Source organism: Sus scrofa, chromosome 13, assembly GCF_054392235.1.
Source record: "Sus scrofa isolate SSC_HxYL_T2T_F1_AM1 chromosome 13, Sscrofa_HxYL_maternal_Yorkshire_Landrace_v2.0, whole genome shotgun sequence".
Classification (NCBI taxonomy): Eukaryota; Metazoa; Chordata; class Mammalia; order Artiodactyla; family Suidae; genus Sus; species Sus scrofa.
Genome location: NC_139395.1, coordinates 20981298 through 20999156, shown reverse-complemented (window position 1 = coordinate 20999156; position 17859 = coordinate 20981298). Strand labels below are relative to the sequence as shown.

The window sequence follows — 17859 nt, the reverse complement described above, 5'->3', positions numbered from 1 at the left end:
ACTCCCATCCCGAGACGTGTGTGTTTCTTATTTTGTCTCTAGAATTTAAGAGCAGTGAAAAGGGCTCTGTGGTTGGGAAACTGGAAGAGAAAATTCCTATGCCAATGCCCTTTAAATTAACTTGTTTTTCTGCCAGTGAACCCTTGGATCTCTGTCCTTAGTGACTGAGGCTGAGATGTGGTTCTTAAAGGCATAAAGGTTGGAAAACTTTATGATCATCTGTTAATATATTAATGACCAAGGTATCTAACATATATTTAAAAATTACCATAACATAATAGTAATATACTTTATTTCAACATACATTAAGTCAGTTAATACACTGACATCGAATAAGTAAAATACTAATGCTAAAGTTTCGTGTAATTTATGCTGCTAATGGCTAGAAGAAGAGTGTCATCCAAGTCATTTGTGGAATTTCAATAACAGACTGTATTTATGTGAAGTACCATTAAGCCTTAATGGGAGTTATGGAGCCATTACTCCAGTGGGAGTTGAAAGAAGGTGACCTTTCACAGCTGTCCAAGAAGCAGCAATCAAAGAAAGTCAACTCACCGTTCTTCTTGTAGAACATAATTTCTCCTTTGAATTCGGTTTTTTCCTCCAATGACTTTTCTATCTGAAGCATCAATTGCTCGTTGGTTTCAACCCCGAACAAGAATTTACAGCTGCAACTCTTCTGCATGACTTCTGTTCGGGCAAATCCAGCAAGTTCACAGAAGCCATCTGAACAGTAGACTATGGGGAAACCCTTGGCTACCTGGGCGTTCGCAAGGATGAAGTTGCTATCTGTAGGACAACAAAGAGAAGACAGTCAGCAAGGAAACAAGCACGAGAAATTCTTCATAAATCACAATTTCAGTAACAAATGAAAGAGCACATATGTTTAGATAATGTTACCTAAAATGCATGTGCTAATGTGCTGGGGTAGAAAAGAGACACTCCAAGGTGTCTTATGGCATATAAGATATAAGAATTCCAGCCACTTCTTAGTGGCCAGGTGGACAGCAACAGAAGATCTGTTCCATGGGCTTTCGCTTCTCTTTTTAAACATCTGTAGCTTGTTTCCACCATCAGCTGGCAGAACGCTACCCACTCTTCTCAGCTTTGCTCCAATCAGCTCTAAGCCCAGAGCACAAACGCTCCGCATCCTGCCTGTGCTGGGCAGACTCTTCTACATCCTCGGTTACTCTCTCCCTGGGCAGAGATGCCAGAGCTCAAGATCCACGCTGGGAAGCCTTCAGTGGCACACTGTTTTGAAGCCATGGGAAATGAAATTATCCAAGACATATTTAATTCTCTCACACTTCGCAGAAATGTCTGTTGATGGTGCACTACAGGTTGGTCTTTGTTCCAGGCACAGAGGCAATAAAGTAAGTGTCTTAGATGCCCTCTCTTCCCTTAAAGATCAGTCGAGACCCTACGGGAGCCCAGCTAGGTCCACAGAGGGGCACCCTTCTATTGAGGATATGGTCTTGTTCTCACGGGCTCAGCACAGCTCTGGGTCACTCTCTAACCATAGCGTCTCTTCCTCCCTTCATTCTAAAACTTAAGGTAGGAGACTGCATGGAAAATGTAAATACGTAACACCGCCAAAGTACTCAAACATCCTGAAAGAGCTTTTAATGTGCTTTCAGAAGCCATTTTTCAGTCGACCCCTGACGTGTTTATTGACTTTCTACTGTAAGCCAGATGACATGGTTCTACCATATGGCAGGTGACAGGGGGTGTTAAAAGATGAATAAGGTATAGTCTCTAGCTTTAGGATATTACAACTTAATTAAAGAACTGCATGAATATCAATAACATTAAAATATAGCAATGATAAGTACTAAATCAGTGGTAAACAGACAGTAAGTACTACCAGAATTGAGAAATTGAAGATCATGAGCTTTGAAAATGATTAGCTAGGAATAAGACAGAAATCAGTGGAGAAAGTTGTCACAAGTCCTGGAGGGTTAGAGCAGATGCCTGGATGGAGGAGGCTCAGAGGATGATTGGAGAGACAGGAATTGGAGACAGAGAGAATAAACAGCATTACCTTTTGTCCTAAAGTTCAGCTTCTCATTATTTAAATAATGACAACAGTTTTCTTTGGTTAGTATTTACTTGGTATACTTTTCCTCATCTCTTTCTTTTTTTTTTAATTGAAGTACAGTTGATTTACAATGTTTTGTTAATTTCTGCTGTTCATATTGTATATGCTGTACACACACATACACAAACACACATTCTTTTTTGTGTATATTCTTTTCAGTTATGGTTTATCACAAGATACTGAATATAGTTCCCTGTGCTGTACAGTAGGACCTTGCTGTTTATCCATTCTATATATAGTTTGTACCTGCTAACCCCAAACACACAGGCCATCCCTCCCCCACACCCCTCCCCCTTGGCAACCACAAGTCTGATCTATATGTCCGTGGGTCTGTTTCTGTTTCAAAAATATCATCTTTCTACTTTCGACCATTTTAAGGACTTGTATTTTGTAGTTGTGTCTTGCACATAGCAGGTATTTAAATTTTTAAAAAGTACAATGTGAATATACATCCGCCAAGCTGAAATTAATATACTTGCTATTACTATGATGATTACTACAGTGCATTGGTGTTTCACCAACTTAATTTGTGCTTTCTCTTCACTGCCTTTTGTTTATTTGGCCTTTTCTGTTTTCAAAAATAAGGAAATATACCTAAACAAAGATGGAATAACAATACTTTAAAACAACTTTAAACATACATGGATCACTCCCCTAGTGAAAACCCCTGTGTGCAGCACACAGACTGTATTTCCTTCCTCCCCCAAAGAAGAAACCTGTAACTTGAATTTTTGTAATACTCACTGCCATTTATATAGTTTTTACCACTTACACATGTATCCTCATATATCCTATTTTTTTCTGATTTGTACAGCATATTCTAAGGTTTTTCTTTCTATATATTTTAGTGACTTGATCCTTTTATTAATTTCCTTAGTGTTTTTATAATTGTTTATGGACAAGAAAAGACTCCTTCTTCAGAGCTACAATAAGCTTCTGAAAAAAAAGCTGCTAAAGGATTCACCAAATTGCCTGATCTATGCATTTCAATTAAGGATTGTGGTGTGTTTGGGGTAGTTAATTCTTCCTCCAAATATCCTGCAAAAACAAAGCAAAAAAAAAAAAAAAAAAAAAGTCATGTATTTGGCCTCTTCTGTTTTTATTTAGCACTTGTCCTCAATATGTAATTGCATTTCAATTCCAAAGAGAATTTAGTGGCAGCCGGCACCTCCTAAAGCTTAGTGTACTGGCTACATGAATAGTCCTTCTGTTTGGGAAAGAGTTGCTCCTCTTCCCAGCTATCTACTTGAAACATATGCTTTTCTGAATACCTGTCCTGGAATCTCCAAAGGAGAAACATGACATTTACTTTAGAATTCTGTAAAACAAAGCCACTGCCATAATGATTATGAACCCATCATGGGTATATCACTATCCATACATATGCCAAGGGTATTTAACCTTTTAAAGAATCAATTATGCATATGTGATATGTATCTAAATGCCACACAGCTTTCCCCTGCTTGTTTCTAGGTCATCGTTTTGTGTAAATTCAGTTTCAAAGTGCCAGTAAACAGTAGGATCTAAATGCGTTTACATTTTGGAAAGTTGATTATTTCCCTAAATGCTTCCTCAGTAAAAAGCTTTTATGGATCATCAGAGGGAATCTCAGGGTTATAAGAGACCCAGTCATTTGCTCTTTCTACTGTAAGGTACCACTTCCACATTCAAATAGAGATGTACTATTCATTGTCGATGCCCAGGCACACAGGGAACAGGGATTGGACAAGAAAGTTACAGAAGGAAATAAAGAGGAAAAGGTGGAGTTCCCATCGTGGCTCAGCAGAAAATAATCTGACTAGCATCCATGAGGTTGCAGGTTCGATCCCTGGCCTTGCTCAGTGGGTTAAGGATCTGGCATTGCTGTGAACTGTGGTATAGGTTGCACATATGGCTTTGATCTGATGTTGCTGTGGCTGTGGCATAGGCTGGCAGCTGTAACTCCAATTCAACCCCCAGCCTGGGAACCTTCATATGCCGTGGGTGTGGACCTAAAAGGCACCAAAGGAAAAAAAAAAAGGACAAGGCAACACTGATCCCCTACTAACTCCTTTCATCCTTATACTTGGCCCATTTTTCAGATGTGAACACTGAATCCTGGAGAAATTTAGTTTCCAGTCCAAGGTCAGAAGCCAGGGATTAAAACCCAGTCTATGTGATAACAATGTTATTACATCATATATCCTTTCTGTAAAGAAGGGACTTGTTCTCAACTTCCTGCAGGAATGGGTTAATTCTAGAAAAATATTTTTTACCTCATCAGTCTACAAAGAGCCCAAAGTCAGACTTTTCTCTATAGAGATCATTTATCAAATGTTCATTGATGACAACCCCTAAACCAGTCTGGATCTCCCAGCAATCTTCATTTCCTCATTTCCTCCAGAAAGTCAGTATTTCAAAAAATATGACAACAACTTTCTTGGCTCCAAAATATGTTGCATAGGCCCACTCCAGAGTCCCTCAGGAGGCAATGACATTTAGTTGCTATATGTAATGATCTGGTTTCTAATCTCTTCCTGCCCTGTTAATGTAAATTAGATACTTATAAAGTTTCCCCACTAAAATATCCTTCTACTGGCCAAAGCAAATAAGTGTGTATTCTAAGGAGCCCAGAGGCATGGATCTAAGCTCAATAATGTTTTGAAATTTCATGGTTACCTTAAAAATTCATCAGAATTTTGAAAAAAAATTCATCATTTTGTATTCTGCTATGTTGTGTGTTTTTCCTTGCTTGAGTGGATTTTTTGTTTTAATATAGACCTGCCATATTTTTTAACTATAATTGATTTGCAATGTTGTATTAGTTTCAGGAGAACAGCAAAATGATTCAGATATATATAGCAAAATGATTTCCATATACATAAATATATATGATGGCAAAGAACCTGAGAAAGAAAAAGATTCTCAGATTCTTTTCCATTGTAGCTTATTACAAGATATTGAATATAGTTCTCTATGCTATACAGTAGGTCCTTGTTGTTTATCTATTTTATATATGATAGTGTGTATATGTTAATCTCAAACTTCTAATTTATTCTTCTCTGCCTTTCCCCTTTGGTGACCATAAGTTTGTTTTCTAGGCCTGTGAGTCTATTTCTGTTTTGGAAATAAGTTCACTTGTATCATTTGGTTTTTTTTTAGATTCTACAACAAGTGATATAATATGATGTTTATCTTTCTCTGTCTGACTTACTTCACTTAGTGTGATAATCTCTAGGTCCACCTATATTTCTGAAATGAGGACCTGATGTATTTTTTAATTCAATTGAGATTTCAGGAAGATATGCTGTTTGTTTTCAATGACATGCACACCCTTCAGGGCACCTCTACGTCATGTAAGTTTGAGAATTATGACTGGAGGTAGAATGGTGCACGTTTAAGAGGACTGGACAGATTCGAACCACTCCCCATCCCTGCAGCCTCAAGAACTTCAAGACAACCATCTCAATACTCAGCCTAAGGACTCTCCATATGGGAGACCCTGCTGCCAAAGGAAGCACTTATAGGCACTAACTTGACCTCTGTGCCAAAAACACAGAAATAGAAACTTTCTGGTCCAAATCTTTATTTCTGAAAAGTGCCTCTGATATTAGTTTCTTTCTTTCTTTCTTTCTTTCTTTCTTTCTTTCTTTCTTTCTTGCTTGCTTGCTTGCTTGCTTGCTTGCTTTCTTGCTTTCTTGCTTTCTTGCTTTCTTTGTCTTTTTAGGGCTGCATCTGTAGCATGTGGAGGTTCCAAGGCTAGGGGTCCAATCAGAGCTGTAGTTGCTGGCCTATACCACAGCCACAGCAATGTGGGATCTGAGCTGAGTCTGCAACCTACACTACAGCTCACAGCCATGCTGGATCCTTAACCCACTGAGCGAAGCCAGGGATGGAAACTGCGTCCTCATGGATACTAGTCGGGTTCGTTAACCACCTAGCAACTATCAGAACTCCTAGTTCTCTTTTTAAAACACCGCATCCTGTGTTGTGTTGGCAAGTACACATATTAACATCCTCTGTAGACAACATATGGGGAAATTAGAATCTTTGTTTGTTTGTTGTTTTTTGTCTTTTTGGGGCCACACCCGCAGCATATGGAGGTTCTCAGGCTAGGGGTCGAATAGGAGCTGTAGCTGCCAGCCTACACCACAGCCACAGCAAAGCCAGATCCCAGCTGTGTCTGCGACCTACATCCCAGCTCATGGCAACGCCGGGTTCTTAACCCACTGAGCAAGGCCAGGGATCAAACCCACAACCTCTTGGTTCCTAGTCAGATTTGTTTCCCCTGTGCCACTACAGGAATTCCACGAATCTTGTAAGCCTTCATTTTCTTGCAAAGGGGAAGAAACGAGCATGAAATTTTAATATTCTTTTCTGAGTTGCCCCTAAGCTTTCTGAATTATATCTACATACAGGTCCAACAAAGACATCTCTGCCCCTGGAGATACTGAGCACTGTCATCCCTCGAGCCACTTTACCCAGGCACAGGCACAGAGAATACGAACGTCTACGACTTTAAAATATTTAAATGATCTTTGCACTTTATATTGATTTCAGGGAGCTTAATTGTATCATTTCCAAGTATGATGGCATCTTTATTTGATTAATGCTACTGGCTGCAAGCTAAAGTTCTCAGTGTGCCCTCTGCCAAAATTTAGAAGGGTTGCTTGGAATTGAGGATTTTTCTAACCTTATTTCAAAAAGCAGATGAAAAATTTGCAAAGAGGGGATTCTCAAAGTCATTACAATGTACACATCACTGAGTAGCATGCTTCAAATGGTTATACTGTTAGCTTTCATCCTTCATTCATGGCTTGAGGATCGCTGTATCAATGGTCACTTCCGACAAAGATTAGGAAAAAACTTGTTAATAAAGCAAAGCTCAAAGCTCAGGTCCTAGTAGTAAGCAGAAGGTTGTGTATGTGTATGAGAATATCTTGTTCTCCTAAAGCCAATAAACAAGTAAGTATAAAGACAAATACAAGCAACTGTGTTTTACCACCTCGCCACTGAGGCTCGAAATATCAGCCTCACTGGAAACCTCTTAGAAATGGAGAATCTCAGCCTTCGGCACAAACCCCTGAATGAGAACCTGTATTTTAACAAGATTCATATGAACATTAAAAAGTTTGAGAATCTCCTTTAGAATGTCACTGGAAAGTAACAGGAAATGACTAGGGGAAGGTACCTCGGTAGCTGAGGACAAAAAAGAAAAGGAAACTGATTTTCATTCTCTCTCCTTTTTAATGTTTGAATTTTGTACTATATGCATGTAATACCCATTGAAAAACACCTTAAAGTGTATATAACTACTCATTTGAATGGCTAAATAAAAATAATTTGATTAAAAACAAGTAGTGATCTTGATGAAGTAAAAAGAATCTAGATAAGCAAATTTTTTAAATTTCCGACAAAGATAAAAGATTTCCAACCGGGAATAGGGGTTGGTGGGAGGAAGGATTAAATTAGAAGTTTGGGATTAACAGATACACACTATTATATATATGAAATAGATCAACAACAAAGATGTATAGCATAGGGAACTTCATTCAATATCTTATAATAACCTATAATGAAAAAGAATCTGAAAAAGAATAGATATATATACACATGCATAACTGAGTCACTTGCTGAATACCTGAATCAACTATACTTCAATTTAAGAAGTAAATTATAAAAAAGAAAAAAACTAAGACAAATAAATTTTAAGCAAATTTCATATACTGTTTACCCTATTTTGGTATCAGCAAAATCATTGGTAAGTTTTGTAAATTCCATTTTCAGCTGCATGAACTTCAATCGTGAGTGGTATTTTATTATTATTATTTTTTTTTGGTGTATTGTCTTAGAATTCAGTAAATTAGTTTAGTTTTGAACGAGACTGATTTTTAATTAAGACAGATGGACAGGATTCTTCAAAAGTAAAATGAATAAGATGGAAAACAGAAAATCGTAAAGGCACCAATCATAACACCTGTTTGGTATTTTATCCACAACTGATTCTCTATGAATACATTTGAAAGAATATTAAAATGTACCCCAGTTTTCTATGGTTCTTGTCTTAGAATTAGTCTTTTAAGCAAAATGATCTTTCACATAATATGTTTATTTTCTTAAAAATTAGTATTATTATCCATACTCTGCCATTGGGACAGGCACTCTCAGGGAGTTGGGACAATTGGCTGGGAGAGGGGGATTGATGGGTTTTGTTCATTAATGGAGCCACAACCTCCGGAACAGTGCCTGGCACATTGTAGGTGCTCAATAAATATTTGTTAAGCAAGTGAATAAAACAAATTCAGAACCTATTAGTTTTTATTAAACACACTGAATAAGGGCTGTTTAGCAGGAATCATTTATAACCACCAGCACCATTATAACCTTTACAAATAAAATCAGAACCTCCCTGAGCAGTCCGTCTCATGCCCATAGTTTTCATCCTGATACTCTTTTTTTTTTTTTTTTGTCTTTTTATCTTTTTAGGGCCACACCTGTGACATATGGAGGTTCCTAGGCTAGGGGTCTAATCAGAGCTGTAGCCGCTGGCCTACGCCACATCCACAGCAACGCCAGATCCAAGCCTGTTTGTGACCTACGCCACAGCTCATGGCAACACCGGATCCTTAACCCACTGAGTGAGGCCTTAACCCACAACCTCATGGTTCCTAGTTAGATTCATTTCAGTTGTACCAGCATGGGAACTCCCTGATATGCTTCTTTTAGTAAAATCTTTGGTAAGCAGAAATAGAAAATTTTATTTTCTACTAGGAAATTGATTAAGCAAAAAACAAAAAATGTTAAATAATGCTAAACAAAGCCCTTTCTCCAAAATATAAAATGAAATTATAAGGCACTTTCTTTTTTTTTTGGCCACACCTGCACAATGTAAAAGTTTCTGACATCAAACCCTTGCCACCACAGCAACAGGAGCCCCTGCAGTGACAACATTGGAACTCCTGAAGTATTTTCACTCAATAAAGAAAACTATTGTGTGCACATGAATTAAGCATTTTGGAACCATTTGAGACCCCCGAGGGTCATAAAGGGGCTACTTCATACTTTTCTAATCCAGGATGCTGCATTTTAGCTGCGACCCGTGAGGCCAGGCTACCTTGTTCCCAACAGTGCTTAGAGAAAAGAACTAGGTATGATGTCAGTGTCCTGGCATTTGCATATCTACTATGCCTACATTTTTCATATTCAGGATTCCTGTCCCTCCCTACGTTCTCCCTCCCAATCAAATATGAATATAGGTGAGCTGCCTGGGAGGTCAAGCTTTTTTCCTGCTTTCACAAAGAACAAGGGAAGTGAAGGCTCAGTGTTCATCATCCTCTCTCCGTTTTCAAATACACAAGACTGGATGATATAAAGATCCTGACTCCCCTAACCCAGAGGAAGGGTGAGGGAGAGAGGGGGTTAGGTGGAGACGGAAAGGCGAGGGTTTATGTAGCTCCTTGGCAGTGCTGGGACCTGGATTTTCCTGCACAATTCTCATTTAGTGTAATTTTATTCTCTTAGAGCAACAAATTCCCAGATATGTAGTTAATTGTGGTTTAAATTTTATACCTTTATAAAACTTTTCTTAGGAGTTTATTTAAAGACAGAGCAAGACCACAGGACAATATTTTTGTTCTAAAAGACAGTTATTTCCTTTGGTATCTCATTGAACAATTGAAAGGCAGATAAAATGAAACCTAGCAAATGAAACCAGCTGAATTCCATGTACATCCAGATTCCCAAAATATTTCATTTAACTTGTCCCCAATTCTCTTTCAGCACAACCTAGAGTGTGCTTGCAATTACATTTAGTTCACAGAATATTTTCTTTTCATTTCAAACTAGAAGAGACTCTTTACTTCAGATATATGTGAAGATGTGAAAAAAGGGATTAATTCAGCTCCCTTTTAGTCATTTTACTATTATTTTTACACTTAAAGGACTTTCAAATTTGAATTTTTGAAGACAACATATACAAATAAGCACTCCCAGTACCCTAGAGTGAACTGACTCTTCTCTCTGCTTTCCAGCTTAGTTTATTGTCTGTGGAAGCTAATGCAATTCAAATGTTTCTCATAATTCATTACTGTTTTCCAGAACCACATCTGTCTACTGCATAGTCTTTTCTGCTTCAGAGTACTCATGTTAGTTTAAAAAGGAAAGATGAGGGGTTTTACAAGAGAGGATTGAGAGTTAGATAGCATGAAAGATTCGTGAAAAAAATTCCAGTAGATATGCTATACATGGAGGCTATACCTTCAAGCTAATGTTAACTCTACTCTTCATTATGTGCCTTTTCTTCATGACCAGTGCATGATAAATAGAGCTCAGAGTAAAAAGAAAAAGGTCACACAAAAAAAGTTACGTAGTAAGAAACACAAAAGTAAATGAATTTGATAGTTGCAGATATTCCGAGGCTGTAATATTAGCATTTTTATTTTAGTGTCTTTATAATGATGAAGAGAGAGTGCAAAATTTTAATTAAGGCGATACCGGCAGGTGTCTGGGAATTGGTGGGCAAGGCAGAGGCAAGAAGAAGATGATGATAACGGAGAAACAAACCACCACAGGTGATGCTGACTCGGCATTAGGAAACTGAGATGACTAAGAAGGAGGCAGCCCAATAAATTAGACAGAAATAAAGCAGATAATAGGTGCTGCTTATTAACTAGCTATGATATGCCAGGCGCTCAGGTCAGCATTTCTGGTCTTCACTATAGCATCTTATGCTGTGATTACAGATGAAGGGACTTGGGCTTAGAAAGGCTGAAAAGCCTAACAATGCAAGTTCAAGTATCCTCAGAGCCACAGTATTCCTGATCTCAGTGGATGACACAAGAGGTGATGGAGAGCTAGGATCTGCAGGAGGACACTACCAAGTCCACTGTTTCCTAAAGTGCAGCCCTGGTCCGCCTCATCCCGTGGGATCTCTAGGCTGGTCAGTAAGGTTGCAGTTTCTCAAGCCTCATCTCATGTCTATTCAATTAGAATATCCAGGGCATGGAAGCCCTGAATCACCATTTGAAACAAAATCACTAGATGATAGATAAGACCAAAACAAGGGAGACTTTCTCCCCTATTGGAAAGAGGTTCAGAGTTTATACTCAGCCCCAACGTGGGAAGGGGGCATCCGTTTTGTAGGTGAATGTATATTCAGTACATAAGTTTTGGAGGAATTCTCTTCTAACTGATAACCCCTTTGATTTTATGATTTAGTATCATTTGTAAAGAGACTTTTAATAATTAGCTCAGTTAATAGTACTATAAAAGCTCAAAGTTTGAAGATGTTTATAGACGTCAATACATAACCTAAGGCCCAGTCTATAATCATTTAGGCCTTCTCTGCAATATTCTGTCCTGCATTTGTGCAAGTACTCAGTGATGGGGACTTCACTCCTTCACAAACCAGTGATACCAACTCTGTGATGCGAAAGGGTGCTAATCTTTCCCACTTATGGATTTATCCCCTGCTCTTGGTCTTATTACCTAGAATAATCTTTGCAAAGAAAAACATCACTCTCCTATTGGGAATTCTTTAAAGGCTTCTCATGGCAATTGGAATGAAAGTTACATGGCTCTACCATGACCTATAACACCTTACCTAAGACCTCACTTACTCCTTACTTGGTATCCGACATCCAAGAATGTTCTTCCTAATTCTTCCCATCCCTAAGGCTTTTGTCCACAAAGTTCCTTCTCCCTGTGTTTCACCTTTCAGGTCTCAGACCAAATGTCCATTTTTCATAGAGTGCTTCCTTGACCTTGTTATCTAAATAGGTCACCCCCGTTATTTTCTGCCCCTGTCGCTTGTCTTTCCCCTAAGACAGAGTATTACAATATTAATGATATATCAACATGTTAATTTATTTATGATTTCTTAGCACACATACCCAGCCCACTATAAACAAAAATATAAATAAATGCTAAACTCTATAAGGAAATGGTCTGTTCTTGTATATCCCATCATTATACACAATATGGTGGTGTGTATTTTTTTCTAGTTAAAGCTTAATACACGCATACACATTTTCCCGAGTGAATGCTATCGGTATAGCTGAGTTATGCGGACCAGACACTACGGCAGCCACCCAACCTGTACCACAGAGAACTATCTTTTCATGAGAAAACTCATTTCTATTGATGATTAGATTTTAGATTGAGCACTTTTTAGATCTAAGTCATGAAGAGGTATATATGAAATAAAACATATCTGATGGACATTTTATACTTTGGATAAACACTGGTCTACATACCAGACATCTTAGGATTGGGTTCTGGCTCTCTCAGTAATAAACTTGTGATCATGCCCAAGTCACCTGCGTTCTCTGGGACTTATTTGTCTTATATATAAAGTGAGGGAGTTGATCATATCATCTCTAAGATCCTTTCCAGCTCAGACACAAGGTGATTCAGTGAATGATGGTATATGTCAACAGCGACTAGAACTTAATGGCTCAAACAAGTGATGTAAAACCATGCATACAATTTTAAGCTTATGAGTAAAAGGTAGAAAGGAAGGAAGGAAGAAAGGGATAAGAGAAAAAGGACAAAATACAGATCAAAAAAAAAAAAAGAGCTTGAATATCGGAAGCAGAAGGAGCATATTAAAACAACATAGAATGTTTCACATGCAAATTCTTCTATCGTTTCAGGAAAAGGGTGGCATAAGATACTGCAGTACATGCTTCAGGCCACAGCCAGATTCTGTCACTTTTGATGTGGAATTCCTTCACATGAAATACCTAACTTAATGCCTGGTATATAAAGACAATTTTTTTTTTTCCTAGGGCCACTCCCGCGGCACATGGAGGTTCCCAAGCTAGGGGTCAAATTGAAGCTGTAGCCACCGACCTACGCCAGAGCCACAGCAACGTGGGATCTGAGCCGTGTCTGCAACCTACACCACAGCTCACGGCAACACCGGATCCTTAACCCACTGATCAAGGCCAGGGATTGAACCTGTAACCTCATGGTTCCCAGTTGGATTCTTTAACCACTGCACCATTATGGGAACTCCCAAGACATTTCTTGATAAATAATAACTTTATTATTTCCATAGTTATTGCAAGCATTTCCCTTTCTGGGACTCGACACTCAGATCTGTTAAAAACTGTGCAAAGGTTTTGGATTCAGGAACATAATTTGCATTGTATTCTAATTTTACAGATATATTCATCACTCATTCAACAAGTGGAAAGAAGGATGGAAGGAAGGAATGAACGAAGGAAGGGAGGAAAAAAGAAGGAAAGAAGGAAGGAAGGAAGAAAGAAAAAAGGAACAAAAGAAGGGAGAAGATATGAGTCACATAACAGCAAATGCTAAGAGAATAAAATAAAGTAAGGTGGGAGAATTAGAAATGACTGGGAATTTTTTTTAATTAGTTAATTTAACATTATCAGGAAAGTCTTCTGTGATGAAGTAATATTTGAGGAAAGACCCAGGGGATACGAAGAGTGATCCATACAGTTATCTATAGGAAGTACTGCTGACCCTTGAACAACATGGGTTAGAGCTGTGTAGGTCCACTTCTATGCTGATTGTTTTCAGTAAATAGGTACTACAATACCACATGCTCTGAGGTTGCTTGAATCTTGGATGGGAAACTACAGATATAGGAGAGCCTACTTAAAACAGTATGGGGATTTTCCATTGCCCAGAGGTTGGTGCCTCTAACCTCTCTGGTGTTCAAGGGTCAACTGTGTCTCCAGGCAGAGGCGAGAACAAATTCAAAGGCACTGAGTTGGCAGCCTACTTGGTGTGTTCGTGGAAGAGCAAGGACAGCCAGTGGGGCTAGATCTTAGTTGATGGAAGTGAAGTCACAGAGGTAGTGTATGTGGGAAGCCTTCCAGGTCATTCAAGGATAGTAAGCCTGGTAGGTTTTACTCAAAGTGAAATAAGATGGCTCAGGGAGGTTACAAGTCTGTAATGAAAGATCCACTCTATTTTGTTTGGAAGAGACTATTTTGTTTAGAAGATAGGGCCTCCTATCTTTTTTTTCTTTCTTTCTTTATTTATTTATTTTTGTCTTTTTAGGGTTGCACATGCAGCATATGGAGGTTTCCAGGCTAGGGGTTGAATTGGAGCTGTAGCTGCTGGCCTATACCACAGCTCACGGCAATGCCAGATCCTTAACCCACTGAGCAAGGCCTGGGATAGAACCTGCTTCCTCATGGATGCTAGTCAGATTTGCTTCCACTGTGCCACCATGGGAACTCCAGGGCCTCCTATCTTAATATTCCACTTAAGAGGCTATCTAATGGTCCACTTAAAAAGATGAGGTGCTTTAGACCAGGGCGGTAGCAATGGAAGTGGTAGGAAATGGTCTGATTTAAGACATCATTAGAGGGAGAGGCTGAAAGCATTTGCCAAAGGATTCAGTCGCAGCAGGAGAATAAAAAGGAATTAAAGAATGATGCCAATGCTTTTGTGTTAGCAACTACAAGGAAAAGTGCATTTTATGAGGAAAAACCCTGCAGATTTGTGGGATTTCAAGAGTTTGATATTTACACAATGTTTAAGAAGTCTATTATCCATTCACAAAGAGATGTCAAATAGGTAGTTGAATAAATGGGTCTGAAGTTTAAAAACACAGTATCTATGCTGAAGATATAAATGTGGACTCAACAGGAATTAGATCATTTAGGGGGTGGGTATAACCAGAGCAAAGATGAAGTCTGAATACTGAGTCCAGGAGACTTCCATATTTAGAGGTTAGAAAAGTCTAGAGAAGCCATCAAATGAGACTCGGTAGGAAGAGCACCAAGAAGGAGGTCATGAAACCAGACTAAATGAATCTTGTTTCCAGGTCAATACCAAGCATATTTCATGTTATAACTATAACTTGCAGGATGGCTTTTTAAATAAATCAATATAATCATGTTCTGAGTCAAAGACACTGGGAAAGATGTTGGGTGTGACGTTGCACACTCTAATAGTTCAAAGAATGATAGGCTTCCCCATCTCTTTCCCTGCATCAGTAAAGTACAGATACATGGGGTGCAAAATAAAATAAGACTCTAGACAAATCAATGAATCTTTCAGGCAAAAGTGTAATTTCTTTGAGTTCAAATGAACTTATTTTTATTATAAATGCATGCTTTCATTATCAAATCAATGTAGCCATATCGCAAAGACATTGGAAACTGGAGAAGAAATAAATGCTACCCAGTATTTTATCTTTCTCAGCTACTGGTAGTAATTTAAAATAGTTTTAAAAACTTTTTATTTTAACTAATCATAAGTAATCATAAATTGTGAAACTGATTTTTTTTCACTTGTTAATTTGTGGCCAGGTTGATAAGATCTCTTCAATCAGATACATAGATAAGTCAGTTTGTTGATACTTTGTAACCTATTTTAATTTTTATTAAAAGAGAGATATCAGAAAAGAAATGCTTTCACCATCCAAGCCATTGTGCCCTTCTACCCTCTCTCCGCCCTCATTCCTGCCTTGGAATTTAATTGTGGTGTCTAGAGCTGTGGCAGCTATTTTGTGACCTTGAAGTGGAATGTCTAATTATGGCAAAACTAAAGGATGGAAAAAGCCTAGAATTTTTATGACATCTTTGAATAGCAGAATTAATGCCAGTATTTGTCCCTATATTGCTCCTCCCTGCTTCCCTTTCCCCACAGATGACCACTAGTTTGTTTTCTGTATCTGAGTCTGCTTTTTTTGTTGTTCTTATATATTTTTTTTCATATTCCACATACAAGTAATATCATATTGTATTTGTCTTTCTCTGACTTATTTCACTTAGCATAAAGCCCTCCAGCTATGCCCATATTGTTGTAAAGGGCAAAATTTCACTCTTTTAAATGTCTGAATAGTATTATATATTACATATATACCACATCACCTTTACTAATTTATCTGTTGATGGACACTTAGGTTGGTAACTGTAAATAATGCTGCTATGAACATTAGGGTACATATATCTTTTCAAATTAGTTTTTTTGGGGGGTTTTTTGTGGATGTATATCTAGGAGTGGAACTGCTGGGTCATATGGCAGTTCTTCTTTCAGTTTTTTGAGAAACCTCCATACTGTTTTCCACAGTGGGTGCACCAACTTACATTCCCACTAACAGTGCACAAAGGTTCCCTTTCTCCACATCTTCATCGACATTTATTATTTGTGTTCTTGTTGATGATAGCCATTTTAACAGGTGTGAGGTGACATTTCATTGTAGTTTTGATGTGTATTTCCCTGATGATTAGTGATGTTGAGCATCTTTTCTTGTGCCTATTGGTCATCTACTTTCACTCTCTGGAAAAATGTTTATTAAGTTCTGCCCATTTTTTAATCAGGTTGACTGTTTTTTGATGTTGAGTCGGATGAGCTGTTTACGTATTTCAGATATTACTTCCTTACTAGGTATATCATTTGCAAATATTTTTCCCCATTCAGTAGGTTGCCTTTTTGTTTTATCAGTGGCTTCCTTTGCTATGTAAAAGCTTGTACATTTAATTAGGTACCATTTGTTTATTTTTTTATTTTATTTTATTTTATTTTATTTTATTTTGCTGCTTAGGGCTGCACCGATGACATATGGAAGTTCCCAGGGTAGGGATCGAATCAGAGCTAGAGCTGCCAGCCTATACCACAGCCACAGCAATGCCAGATTCTTAACCCACTGAGCAAGGGCAAGGATCAGACCCGGATCTAAACCTGAACTAGTCAGGTTCAATATTACTGAGCCACAATGGGAGCTCCTATTTCAGCTTTTATTTCCTTTGTTTTAGAAGACAGATACAAAAAAATATTGTTGCAATTTATGTTAAAGAGTGTTCTATGATTCCCTCCAGGAGTTTTATATTTACTCTATAATCCATTTTATTTTTGTATATGTTGTTAGAGAATGTTCTAATTTCATTCGTTTACATGTAGCTGTCTGGTTTTCCCAGCCCCTTTTATTGAAGACATTGTCTTTTCTCCATTGAATATTCTTGCCTCCTTTGTCATGGACTAATTGACCATAAGGTCAGGGGCTTATTTTTGGGCTTTCTATTCTGTTCTATTGATCTATGTGTTTGTTTTTGTGCCAATGCCACATGGTTTTAGTTACTGCAGCTTTGCAACATCATTTGAAATTAGGAAGTATGATGCCTCTAGCTTTGTTCTTTCACAAGGGTGCTTTGGCTATGCAGGGTCTTATTAAGATCTCCATAAATTTTAGGATTAATTTTCCTATTTCAGTGAACAATACTGTTGGATTTTTCATAGGGAGTATATTAATTTATAAATTGATTTCTGTAGTACAGACATTTTAACAATGTTAATTCTTCCAAACCAGTAACCCAGAAACTTTTCATTTACTTGTGTCTTCAATTTCTTTCATTGAAACCTTATAGATTTCTGCTCTGAATCTTATGATTTCCTTCTTTCTACTAACTTTAGGTCTTGTCTGTTCTTCTGTCTCGAGCTGCTTTAGATGTAAAGGTAGGTTGATTATTTGAGCTTTTTCTTGTTTCCTGAGGTAGGCTTGTATTGCTATAAACTACCCTCTTAGAATGGCTTTTGCTGCATCCCACAGGTTTTGGAGTGTCAGATCTTTGTTATCACTTGCTTCTAGGTATTTTTTAATTTCCTCTTTTATTTCTTCAGTGGTCCATTGGTTGTTTAGCAGCATGTTGTTTAGTCTCCAAGAGTTTGTGTGTGGTTGTTTTTTTTTTTTTTTTTTTGCAGTTTTTTTCTTGTTGTTAATTTCCAGTCGTGTAGCATTCTGGTCAGAAAAGATGCTTGCTATGATTTCATTTTTCTTAAAGTTACTGAGGCTTGATTTG

The 17859-nt window shown here is 37.9% G+C and overlaps 1 protein-coding gene across 9 annotated transcripts in view; it reads right to left on the bottom strand.

Annotated features, from left to right (window-relative positions):
- KCNH8 (potassium voltage-gated channel subfamily H member 8) overlaps positions 1–17859 on the bottom strand; it is a 447861-nt gene that overhangs the window by 311739 nt on the left and 118263 nt on the right. For all 9 annotated transcript variants that reach the window (XR_014824095.1, XR_014824098.1, XR_014824099.1 and 6 more), the window contains exon 2: positions 556–789. Coding sequence is in view for 5 of the 9 variants with exons in the window: in XM_084989953.1 (XP_084846079.1) it covers positions 556–789 (234 nt within the window). In the remaining 4 variants the exon portion in view is untranslated. The remainder of the gene's footprint in view (positions 1–555; positions 790–17859) is intronic.